The sequence below is a fragment of the Felis catus genome, chromosome C2 (assembly GCF_018350175.1).
Source record: "Felis catus isolate Fca126 chromosome C2, F.catus_Fca126_mat1.0, whole genome shotgun sequence".
NCBI lineage: Eukaryota > Metazoa > Chordata > Mammalia > Carnivora > Felidae > Felis > Felis catus.
In genome coordinates this window covers 52,765,449-52,777,501 of record NC_058376.1, presented here as the reverse complement: position 1 = coordinate 52,777,501, position 12,053 = coordinate 52,765,449, and the positions used below count along the sequence as shown (strand labels likewise).

Sequence of the window (12,053 nt, the reverse complement as noted above, 5' to 3'; positions counted from 1 at the left end):
CTGAGCTGTCAGCACAGAGCCTGACACGGGGCTCAAACTCACGGACTGTGAGATCATGACCTGAGCCGAAGTCGGACGCTTAACCGACTGAGCCACCCAGGCGCCCCTATTTTTTTTAATCCTAGTAAATGAATATGGTTGCTCTTTCATTAGTCTCTGAACCAGCTTTCCTCCAGTACCTTAAAATCTTTTTAAGACTGGCCAAGATATTGCACTATTTTTGTTTGTTCTACCTTGGGTAAATGGAAAGGTGCTTTATTATCAAAGATGGCGGTCTCCTCTAGGTAACAATTGACATGACATATAAGGAATGGTGGAGACTGGGTCTTTCTTTTCAGTTTGTTCACTGTGATCACTGTGGTGTTCTTCTCTCATTGTATCATGTAGAATGTTTGTGCATTTGAGTCTGACCTATTGATATGATTTGATATTTGAAACTCAGACTTAACTTATAAATCGGTGAGTTTATGCAGCAAAATAAACTTTGTTCAAATCTCCTGCAAAGTAACTTGACCATCCGAACTCAGATATTCTGGTGTTTTGTGGTGAATCCCTGGAAACTACTGGTTGATGCCTTGATGAAAACAATTGAGGGTTGCCACTATATCATTTTAAACCAGTCTCAACAGAAAAAGCAGTAATATGAGTATTATTTCTCTCCTTTTTATTCTAGTGTTGTAATTTCTAAATTCACATAGAATAATCCCTTCTCATCTTTTGTGGGAAAATGAAATTTGGTGGATGGCTATAATCTTGGTAGGGGGAATACCACTAATTCCACTAATCTTTCATTGTCTCTAACTAAAAGCTCTGATGAGAACTGACATAACATTAATCCTAATAGTCTGACAAACCTGTTAGTTATCATTTACAAAAAAGCTGATTTATGATCACAAAAAACCTAGCCATTGAAATGTGAGCCACTGGATTCTATTTAAATATACAATGTAAAATATATTCCTTATACTGTTTCTTTTTTGTCCCACAGAGGCATGATCTATCCTATATTCTCCATTTGTCCATGAACATATCGATCCATTGATAGAAAATGTATAGGATTAAAATGAGATTTTATTTTCATATTAAGGGAAGGCATCCTTGCATATTCCACAACAGTCAAGCATTTATCATGTTTCTGTTAACGTTGCTCCGTAGTCTCAAATAGAATTAAATAAGTTATGTGAAGGCCACTAAGAATATTCAGCATATTTGTGAAAGATGCATATCTGCAATACCTGAAATGAGTTAAAATGAATTTTTAATCTTAAAAAGAAAATTTTCAGTTATTAAAGCATAACTTATGTACAGTAAAATTCAGTTTTGTGAGTTCTGACTAAAGCATGGTCAGGTAATCACCACCACAATCAAGTCCTAGGACAGTTCCATCACTCCAAAAAATCCCCCTGTGCCTATGTCAGATTCTTCCTTCACGCCAGACCCCTGGAAATTACCAGTCTAATTCATGTCCAGTACGGTTTTGCCTTTTCCAGAAGGTCATATAAATAGAATCATGCAGTACGTACCCCGTTGAGTCTGGCTTCTCTCTACTTAGTATAATGCATTTGAGATTCATCAATGTTGTCAAGTGTATCAATGGTTGGTTCCTTTCTATTGCTGCAGAGTATATATTCCATTATAAGGCATGCTTTATCCATCCCTCCACTGAGGGACATTTGGGTTGATTCCAGTTTTTGGCAATTACAAATAATGCCACTGTAAATATCATCGTGAAGTCTGTAACGTCCAACATACTGGAAAATTAGATTCGCAAGGAAAGTATGTGTTTCCTCAGTATCTGTCTTCTTGATTTTTAAAGCAGACCCCAGAAAATTTTAGAAATGCATATTGGTTCTAAGTTAACTTAAAAATGTAACTTAAAATCTGTTTCTCCAATTTAAAAACAAGTAGGTGAAATGCTTATAATTAAAGCTTACAGGAAAGCTTGTGTTAAACCTAATAATATACCACAGACTTTTCTTAATGTCATGAAAGAACACTTAAAATCAGTATTATAAAACTCATTCTGATATTCTGGGGAAATTTCTTATTTGTGGCATACGTGCAATCCTTTCAAATACAGCTTTATTTTGTGTTACCACTTCTCAGGACTGATTTCTCTGAGTTAAGTATTTTATTTTCCCTGTTAGGATTCTGATAGTTAATACAAGAAATATGGACTAATGTATATAGCAAGCTCTGAAGACTTAGTTTTAATAAAAGATATTTTTTAAAAAACCATGCCTTCAGAAATTACTAAAGATTCTTACATGTAGAAAGCAAGCGAAATAATATATTTAAAAATGTTTTTCTAGATTATAAAAGAATCCTAAAAATGATTGTTCCCTCTCCTTTAACAGCTTTGTCATCTGTTTCTCTGATAACCACTCATTTTTGTCTAAAAGCCGGGAGTGCCCCCCTTGACGCATACCATGCCAGGCCTTTGTTGACTCAGGGTCTACCCTTAAGCATTTTGCAATTCAGGACAGAAAGACAGAAATGAATATATAGAAATCACAATGTCAATGAAGGCACATATACTAAATGTACATTAATCAAAAGAATTAAAGTTGAAAGAAAAGTTACACAAATAAACCCCTCTGATGATGTGCCTTTCACACCAAGAATATCAAATATTATAGAGGAGTGTATCTGAGTTTGTCTCAACATGTAAAAATCACTAAGAAAAGCATTGCAAAATGTATTCTTGGTTGGTTCCAAGTGTGCACTTGCAGAAAGTGGATGTATTTCTCACCGGAGGCTCAGATAACTAACACGCAGTGAATTTAACAGGAGGTGCAGGTTGGGGAGAGGATGGCTGTGCATCTTTGAGAGAATGTGGCCTTGTTCATTACCCGTGTATTAACTCCAGAATGACACCCACAGTGCAGAATAGTCCATGGATGTACGATGATAATACAAAGGGAATGAAGTAATAGGTATAAATGGTAAGATGGTTTACTTGGCCGCTTTAACTTGGAACTAACCAAATAATAATTTGCTCTGTTTTATTCCTCTGATATCCCAAACATTTCTCAGAAGCCACATCAATGAATGAAGTGTTCTTGTGTCCCTTAAGTTAGATATTTTCTTCACTGCCAAAAGTAAACTTACATGATAGCTTATGAAAATTGCTACACTAATTATTTTATCGCTTATTTCAAGTAAAATTGAACATACTTTTTGAATTAGTTTGTGAAGGAAAAAAAATCCCAAGTATAGTTACAAATAGTGTAATTATTTACATGAATCAAGATTTCTTTTTTGATATTTTATATACAACTTCTTTATCTCACTTGTACCTTCTTTTTTATTAAAACTTTATTTTTTAGACAAGTTTAGAGTGATTAAAGACTTTGTTTTTTTAGATTCCCAGCAAAATTGAGAAGGTACAGTGATTTCCCATATACTTCCTGCCCCCACACGTACCCCTCCCTTCCCATCAATATCTTCCTCCATAGCGGTACATTTGTTAAAATGGATGAACCTGTTTTGATATGTAATCACCCGAAGCCCATAGTGTACATTCCTATTTTTTATTATAGAAACTGCTTTTATTTTTTTTTTCCTTCTGAACTGGGTAAGATTAATTTGATATAAAAATTTATGTAATACTGAATAAAATGCACTGGAATGATATTCTTATAAACTAGCTTCTCTAAATAGACTATTATACTGATATCAGAAGTTTGCACTAAAAACACAAAGAAGAAGAAGAAGATCTGACTTTAGAACTTATTAAAAAGGTGATAAATGGGATATCGAAGCACTTTTTTTGGGATTTAGATACAAATGCCACTTGAAGACATTTTCTCCTTCTAGATGTAATCCGTAAAATCCATTTAAGCTAATAATCTCTGATTAGTAAATTTTAGTGGTAAGCCTTTATTATTCCAAAAATCTTATTTGAGCTTTATTTTTCATCTTCTTCAGAAATATTCTATCTGTTGATTTGCATCAAGACAAAAGACTAGGGGGAATTACCCAGACGAAATTCTTCATCATTGAAAAGAAAATATAGAATCATCCACAACAGATGTGATTTCATAAACTGTCCATTCTTGCCTCAATATGCAGTGCTTCTTTGGAAACTCTTAAATTTTTGGAAGTAACCCCCAACCGGCAGATAGATTTCTGGCATTGATGTTGTTGCTGAACATTTGGTCAAGAAGTCTTTTCCTTTTTCTTTAATACCGGATATGCTTGAATTGCATTGGCAAAAAAAGATTCATTATGAATGAAAGTATAGTAGGGCACAGAAAGGATGTATATTGTTTCGTTTGCTAATAGAACCCATTCTGGTCCTTGAGTTAGCTAAATTGATGTCCATGTGTATAAGATTTTGTGGAAAGGTCATGTTTGAAATCCCTACCATAATATCCATCAGATCACAGTTTTGCAGTGCATGTACTCACCAGCCTTCATTTGGAATGTATCTCTTCTAAGGTTACACTATAGGAGGGGTAGTTCCTCATAAGGTTATTAGCTTGGGCTCTGGTCAGTGACAGTGGACTTTCTGTCAGTCTGTTACTATGATTTTATCTCACTGTAAACTGTCATTTGAATTCAGAGGTTGCTCAAACAAACAAAAATTCAAAAATCAGTATTGAAAAAGTCTTCAAAGACAGGTAGAAATATGCTTTTGAAAAATCTTGGGAGAGATTTTTAATTTTTGAACTTTCTAGAGACTCAAATACATAGTTGAAGCTTGAAAACTTCGAGGTTTTTCACAATGCCTTCTTGTAATGGACACAAAGAAAAGCCCTTAAAAATTTTCGCATTCTAACCAGCGAGAAGAAATCTAAATGAAAAAGTTATTTCAGGTTCAATGGCACATATACCAAAGGACTCTTGCTCCCTCTACAGAAGGTGCTTCAAAATTGCAGTTCCAAAGATTAAAAAAAAAAGAAAAGAAAAGAAAAGAAACAGACCTTCACTATGATTATCAAAAGCTTTGTCTTGCAAACTAGTTGGGTGTCCTAACGTTAGGGTATGTTTGTGTGTTTCTACTTTGATATTTTTCACTTGCATAAGCAAGAGTTAAACTCCATAATAACAATTGTGAAAAATTGTGAAAAAGGTCTGGGTTCCTTGTTTGTTTGGCTTTGTTTTCTTTTGTTTATTTACTCTCATGGATGAGTATAATGCTTGAAAAACTTCTTTGGATATTGGGTGATTGTTCTACTCATTTTCTTTCTTTTTTATTAGAGAATTGAAGCCATGAAAATAATGTACTCTACCTCAAAGACTTAATAAGTTCTCTTATTATCTACTTCTAATTGTTCCAGTCACTTTTAGTTCTTAGTTGTTGGGAAAAAAATTAATAATTTGAATTGTACTTGAACCTTACTGGAGAAATAATTCATTTAATTGAACTGGATTTGTTTTCAACTACAGGTAATATTCACAAGAGACAAAGTTGACCTTTTTATAAAGACTTCATTAATATATAAAACTACCATATATATATATGGTATATATATATATATATATATGGTATATATAATATAATATATATAATATATATATTAATATATAAAACTACCATATATATATATATATATAAAATCTTAATTTACCCATTTAAGTTAAATTGGAACAAAATGTTAATATTTTAATAGCTTTGGTTTGGATAATTTTATACATTCTGTTTTAACTTCAAGATCTTTGTATTTAATTTGACAGGTTACTAGTTTTTCTTACTCTGCCATTTAAAATTATAAGTATGGAAATTCTTTTATTTCGTCAATAGAGTCTTAACAAAAGATTGAAAATCCTTTCATTTGTATTTAGTATAAGAACAGCCCTTCTGATGTTACCTTGTAATTGAAAAATGAACACAAGTACAAAGTAGCTCCTTTGATTTGAATAGATCACATTCAACTTGCCTGTTCTGAATTGTTATGCTTAAACTAGACTGGATTTTTTTTCCCTCTCTGGTAGGTGTACTGGCCCGTTAGCAAATTCCCTTTCAGAGAAAACCAGAGACCCAGTAGAGGAAGATGACGATGAATACAAGGTTCCTTCATCCCATCCTGTTTCCCTGAATTCACAACCATCTCATTGCCATAACGTAAAACCTCCTCTTAGGTAAGCATATGGGCAGCTTTTTATCATCTCACATCTGCACAAGCATTATCATGTGTGGTATTTGTTTGTAGGCAACTGAATCACAGCTATTTAAATAAAAATCCTTGATTTCTTGGTCAAAGCCTCCTCTTATTATATACTACTTTCTGCATTCCTTTCATAGAAAACTAAAAGATGCAGATTTCTCATTACTCAAGAAGTCAGTTGACTAAACTAATTGACTAGTAAATCTAATGGAACATTTTGCTGCCCCTCTCCCCCCAAAACAAATTATAATCTAATAAAACTTTGCTGTATATTACATATAGTGGTAATTAATTCATGAATTTTCAATATACTATTTTCCAATGCATTTTATCAGTTCTTAGTACATACCTCATGAAGAAAAATCAGTGCCCAGAAACTAAAGTATTACCTTTCTTAGAATTTTTTTTGATGTAAGGACTAGTATAATTTATATTCATTTCCCTTCTTGATATGCTGCCTACTTCTATTTATCATATCCTGAAGAAGTTAAGAAAAAAAGACTAAGAAGTATTTACCTTTTTTAATGAGGTACTATTTTACTTTTCCTTAGATCAAATAAGAATGTGAGAAATAGGGTTTTCTTTTTTTTTCTTCTTGCCAGTTTGTTCTCATTGTAATGGAGACAACCTTGAAGTGTCAGCCCCACTGAGGTATAGAGCAGTTGTTAAAACTGGGTGATGCGTACTGAAATATTAGTTTGTGTTTAAGTAGGATGATTCTGCACTTGTATAATTGATTTATTAATCTGTAATCTAATACTATTTTTCTTTATCTCATCTGACTTACATGAAGTACTCAATAAGTCAAATCTCAGTTTAAAAACTTAGTGAGCTCATTTCCTTTGTATGACGGAATCCCTGGAGCTTTGCTTGGCATACAGCACGGGGTTTCACTCACTACAGCTGGTGGCTCAGCCTTCCTGCCTTCCAGCACCTCTTGATTGAGGATAGGAAAACTACTGAACACTTCAGCCATCTGTCTTATCTTCGTGCATCGTTTCCATTTTAAGGTCAAATCCATCAATGGAAAGCATTCTGTGAGTGGAGTGTTCCCTGCTTTTCAGATGAAAAATCTAAATAGAATGTTTTAGTGTCTTTCTTAGACTATCACACCAAGGTGAAATGCAATACTTGGAAAAGAGAAGCAAATCTTCATTTTAACCAGAGATCTGTCTAAATGAGTGATCCTGGTTAAAATTATCAACACTCTACAGAATTCTTAACCAGGATCACTAACATTCTGCAATCTAGGGCTTCATATTTCAAAACAAGAACCATTTCATTTCTTGCTAATCACTGGTGTTTAAGACATTTGTTGATAAAATAGTGTCCTTGAGAAGATAAATGACTGAGAGGCAATTTGTTATTTTGGAAGAACCAAATGTCTACTACTCTTATTAGAGGAAAGTTATTCCTTCATATCGAATACAAATGGTCACAATTTTTAGTCCCTTTGGCTCCTACAAATGTATAGTAATGTGTAAAGACTGAAATAAAATGAGCTTTTTTGGTCTTCTTGGGATTTCATTTTTTTTTCATTGCTGAAGAGGTGAGAGTTATATTTGAAATACTTTGAATTTTAATTGTTAGATCATATCAGATGAGATTTTTGGTGGCAGACCTCCCAAATCCTGAAAATAAATTTGAATTATGACCGCCATTACTATCTTTCCATTGTTATAGAGAAGTAATAAATGTTGATTATCCCTAAACTTAATAGGAGTGATTTTTTTATCTTTTTGTTCTTGAAAGCCAATGGATGAAGTACCTTCTTTCCTCCACAGAGCACTCTGTAAGCTTAAATACTTCCTATCCTAATATGTTTCCCCCACCCTTTGGAACATCAGAAGAGATAAATTATCAATATGCAGAAAAAGTTAAACAGTAGATGAATAATTCAATTCAGTTTCAGTAAAAATCCATCATTATTATGAAAATTCAATACATGATAACTATTTTAAAATGAACCATCTCTGGCCCCTGAAACAGATGTGGCCACCAGAGAGAATAGAAATGAATTTCAGATGAAGCCCTCTTGCAATAACTATTTAAATATCCGCTATCTCCTCCATTATGTATGTACTTTTACTTTGCCCCGAGAATTCAGAGTAAATCAGAGAAACGGAAAATGTAAACTCTGTTTTCTATAGCTTTTTATGAACAGAATAGCTTGGTGAGCAGAGAGTTCATTGTTACACAGCTATATTCTAAAGACAAAGTATGCTCTGTACTTTCTCTTCCTACTATCTTCCAGGCCCCAGTTTTGTCCATTGTGTTCATAGTATTAACACATAGTTCAAAGTATTAATACTAACAACAAAAATACTGCTTTAATAAGTATTATCCTTTACAGACACCTTGTTGTGTACCCAAAGCCTTTGCTAAAGTCATTTTTCTACAGTTATCAGAAGGGCAGGGTTTTGTTCATAGTAGTAGTGAAATTGTGACAGACCCTAGGTATTTGAATATGCCTATCAAAATTTTAATGAAATTATAGAACATTTAATAATTCTCCTTCTTTGTGGGCTCTAGTTTACCTTAAGGAAAGTTTAAATTACAGAAATAAAAATATGTTAAACATCATTAACAAATAATAAAGTCATTGGGACTATTACATGTGTATATGTGTGTACACACACACACACACACACACACACACACACACACATACACATATATAGGCCTTACTACATTTTCAAAAACTTGACAAGGTTTTATTGAACTTGTCCAAAATGATGTGTTAACTTCACAGATATGTTTAGGAAATCAACAATTTTTGTAGTGTTTGTATTTCTTTATTTCATTTTTTTAAAAAAGATTATCTTTTTACTTATTTTATTTCTTTGCAAAAATAGTTCAGTAAGAACTGGATAGGGGCGCCTGGGTGGCTCAGTTGGTTAAGTGTCTGACTCTTGATTTTGGCTCAGGTCATGATCTCAGTCATGAGATCCCGCCCTGGGTCCGGCATTGCACTGGACATGGTACCTAAGATTCTGTCACCCTCTGCGCCACCTCCCTGTGTGCTCACAGGTGTGTGTGCACCATCTCTCTCTCTTTCAAAAAAAAAAAAAATCTAAAAAGAATATTTGAATAATATTTCTTACACTTTTTCCAGAAAAGGAAATCACATTTATTTTCAAACTTTAGCATATGAGCAGGGTTGCTAGTTCCTGTCACCTCTCCAAATTACTTTTAAATGGAAAGTAATCTTCCTTATGATTTTTGTTCTTTGATCTCTGTGTTAGGTCCTGTGATAATGGTCATTGTATATTGAATGGAACACATGGTACATCTTCAGAGATGAAGAAACCAAACATCCCTGAATTAGGCATATATTTAAAGGGTATGTATAAAACCTATTCTCTTTGTGTTCTTCATCTTAATGGTCAGAATTTAAAGGCAAAATTCCATGCCATTGTTGTACTGAAAATACATTAAGATTTTGTGTTATCCTCTAGGAGATGTTTTTGATTCAGCCTCTGATCCAGTGCCATTACCACCTGCCAGGCCTCCAACTCGGGACAATCCAAAGCATGGTTCTTCACTCAACAGGACGCCCTCTGATTATGATCTTCTCATCCCTCCATTAGGTTGAAACCTTTAAAAATTTTTCAAATAAGCCACCCTGCCTCTTCTTTCAGTTAATATCTGAATTATTAGAATTCAGAGTTCAGTGTAACACAGACTTACAAGGTTATGAGTTGGTCTGAATTAGAATGGATTCTCTGGATAGTGGTGGCTCTTAAATTCATGTAACCATTATTCCACTTATATGATTGAAGCAATGGTGTACGTAGCTGGCCATCAATCTCCGTGTTATCAAGCTGTCTTCTTATGTACTAAATGCAATCTTAAAAACCTATCAGAGCATCATTCCTTCCCCTGAGGCCTTGTGTTCCACTAGACTTGAAATGTTCATCTGAGATTTTCTTTAAGTACAATTCTTTAATGAATGTGTACTTACTTTTTCTTTCAGGATACAATGACCCCATTCACTTAGCTAATTACATTTTGGAAACTTACATATTTTATTCTAGAGAACTGAGAAATAGATTCTGTCATAGAATCATTGCAACTGCACATCCAAGGAATCTCAATTTTTCTGGTTCAAATTTTAATATGAAGTACACTAGTTTGTGTGTGTGTGTGTACATGTGTGAAGGTACATGTGTGTATATATGTTAAACTTGGCTGGTGCTGATACGGTATCTGTGTTGATTTCATTAATTCTAAGTTGGAAGCTTCTCCCCCTATTTTTAGAGGAAGACAGTTAGAATCTCCACACACCTTAAGGCTTCACAAGTCACCGTAACATAATGTATGATGAAGGTCCATTTATAGGCTTATGTGAATTAATTATTAGGCTCCCAGAAATGTGAAATGACTCGAGTTTTTCCACAAACCCCATCAACCAGTGTTTCTAGTTATGTAACAGCAGTGTCTTTTGCTCCTGTTCATTCCGTAGTTCAGTGCTTCATTCTCAACTACATGAATTACAAGCACCTGCTAACTTCTTTACCTCCAGTTTTTTTCTCCCTCCCACTTCTTCCTATATGCTGGTTTTTGACCTGCTACCCAAGTCTTGATGATCTAAATCAAGCATCATCCAATATAACTTTATGTAGTGATGAATGTATATATTCACATGTGTGACTGTGGATGGAACTGAATTTTAATTTAAGCTAAATAGCCATGTGTGGATGCTGACTACCACATCGGACAGTGCAGATCAGTGTTCCCACCTGTCTTTACAACTCAACCTTCCTCTAGCTCTTCATGTGCATTTCATGCTTTATTTATACTATTTATTTTATACTATTCAGTCTGTCAAGAAGATACCATCCTAGCATTTGATGAATAAGTGGTTTTGAGGCTCTGATATCCCCGGCCTTCCTGTTCTTGGTAACACCTTGCTAAATGCCACTTTCTACATTTCCCTTCCCTCTTAAGCGTGTAGCTTTCTCTGTGGGACCTGTGATACTTTCACCTGTGAATCATACCTCTTTGTGAATTTTTCTTAGATCTCCTTGTGGACTCTAAGTTCCTTGGATCAGGTCCTTGTGATTTTGATCTTCATAGTTACCCACGTGCCTAGCATGGGACCTGACATTTAGGGGCTGAAAAAGGATTTGAATGAATAAGATGATGAATGTAGCAAATAGCTGAAGGCTGGGCTGACAGCAAAGCTCTCTCCCTCCACCCTCATACCTTCAAATATTTTAAGTTAGACAAATATTTATGATCATTAGAGAATGTGTTTTGAATATTTTTTGCAAGGCAAGTTAGATGAATGGTAAAACCATTTTTCTTTAAAAATGTAACTTTGGCTTAAGTCGATAAATTTAAATACATGCATTTTTATTACTGGAACATGTACGTGTTTGTTTATATCCTGTTTGATTCACAAGGTATTTGAGATTACTTACAAAAATACATACTTTGCAATTTTATTGTTTTAAAGAATCAAGATATGGGAAAATGTGAGTAGAATAGTAAGATGTGGCAGGGGAAAAATAAGTAGACATAAAAGCATTCTGCAATATTCTGTAGTTACTAAAGCTGGGAAATATGCAGATATAAGTAGTTTGGGGACCACAGAACATAGTTCTATATTTAGCTGTTCCTTTTTAGAAATATCTGATAAGTAGACAAATATATTCCTGTACTGTATGTTCATTTTCTATATTTTAACAATGAAATATGTGGAACATTAGTTTAAATGAATTAAAATTCAGAAAAAACTTTAAAAGATTATTCTGTTCTGTAACATTAAAATTTTTGTGCATAGTGTGATTTTCTAATAAGAGGCTGTGAACTCTTATTGTTACATAAAAAATTCTGGTTTTGATGGTATGACCTATAATAATTTTTAGTTCTAACTTCCCGTGTCTTACTATTATACAGGTTGTAAGTAGATAATCAGCTTTTTCATAACCCGCA

The 12,053-nt window shown here is 33.8% G+C and overlaps 1 protein-coding gene across 5 annotated transcripts in view; it reads left to right on the top strand.

Annotated features, from left to right (window-relative positions):
• The window catches only part of CBLB (Cbl proto-oncogene B), a 223,763-nt gene that overhangs the window by 183,388 nt on the left and 28,322 nt on the right, over positions 1 to 12,053 (top strand). For 4 of the 5 annotated variants that reach the window (XM_006936020.5, XM_019839645.3, XM_006936019.5 and 1 more), the window contains 3 exons: positions 5,941 to 6,087; positions 9,359 to 9,456; positions 9,572 to 9,703. In XM_006936020.5, coding sequence (XP_006936082.1) covers positions 5,941 to 6,087; positions 9,359 to 9,456; positions 9,572 to 9,703 — 377 coding nt within the window. The remainder of the gene's footprint in view (positions 1 to 5,940; positions 6,088 to 9,358; positions 9,457 to 9,571; positions 9,704 to 12,053) is intronic. The other variant, XM_006936021.5, reaches the window with a different exon arrangement.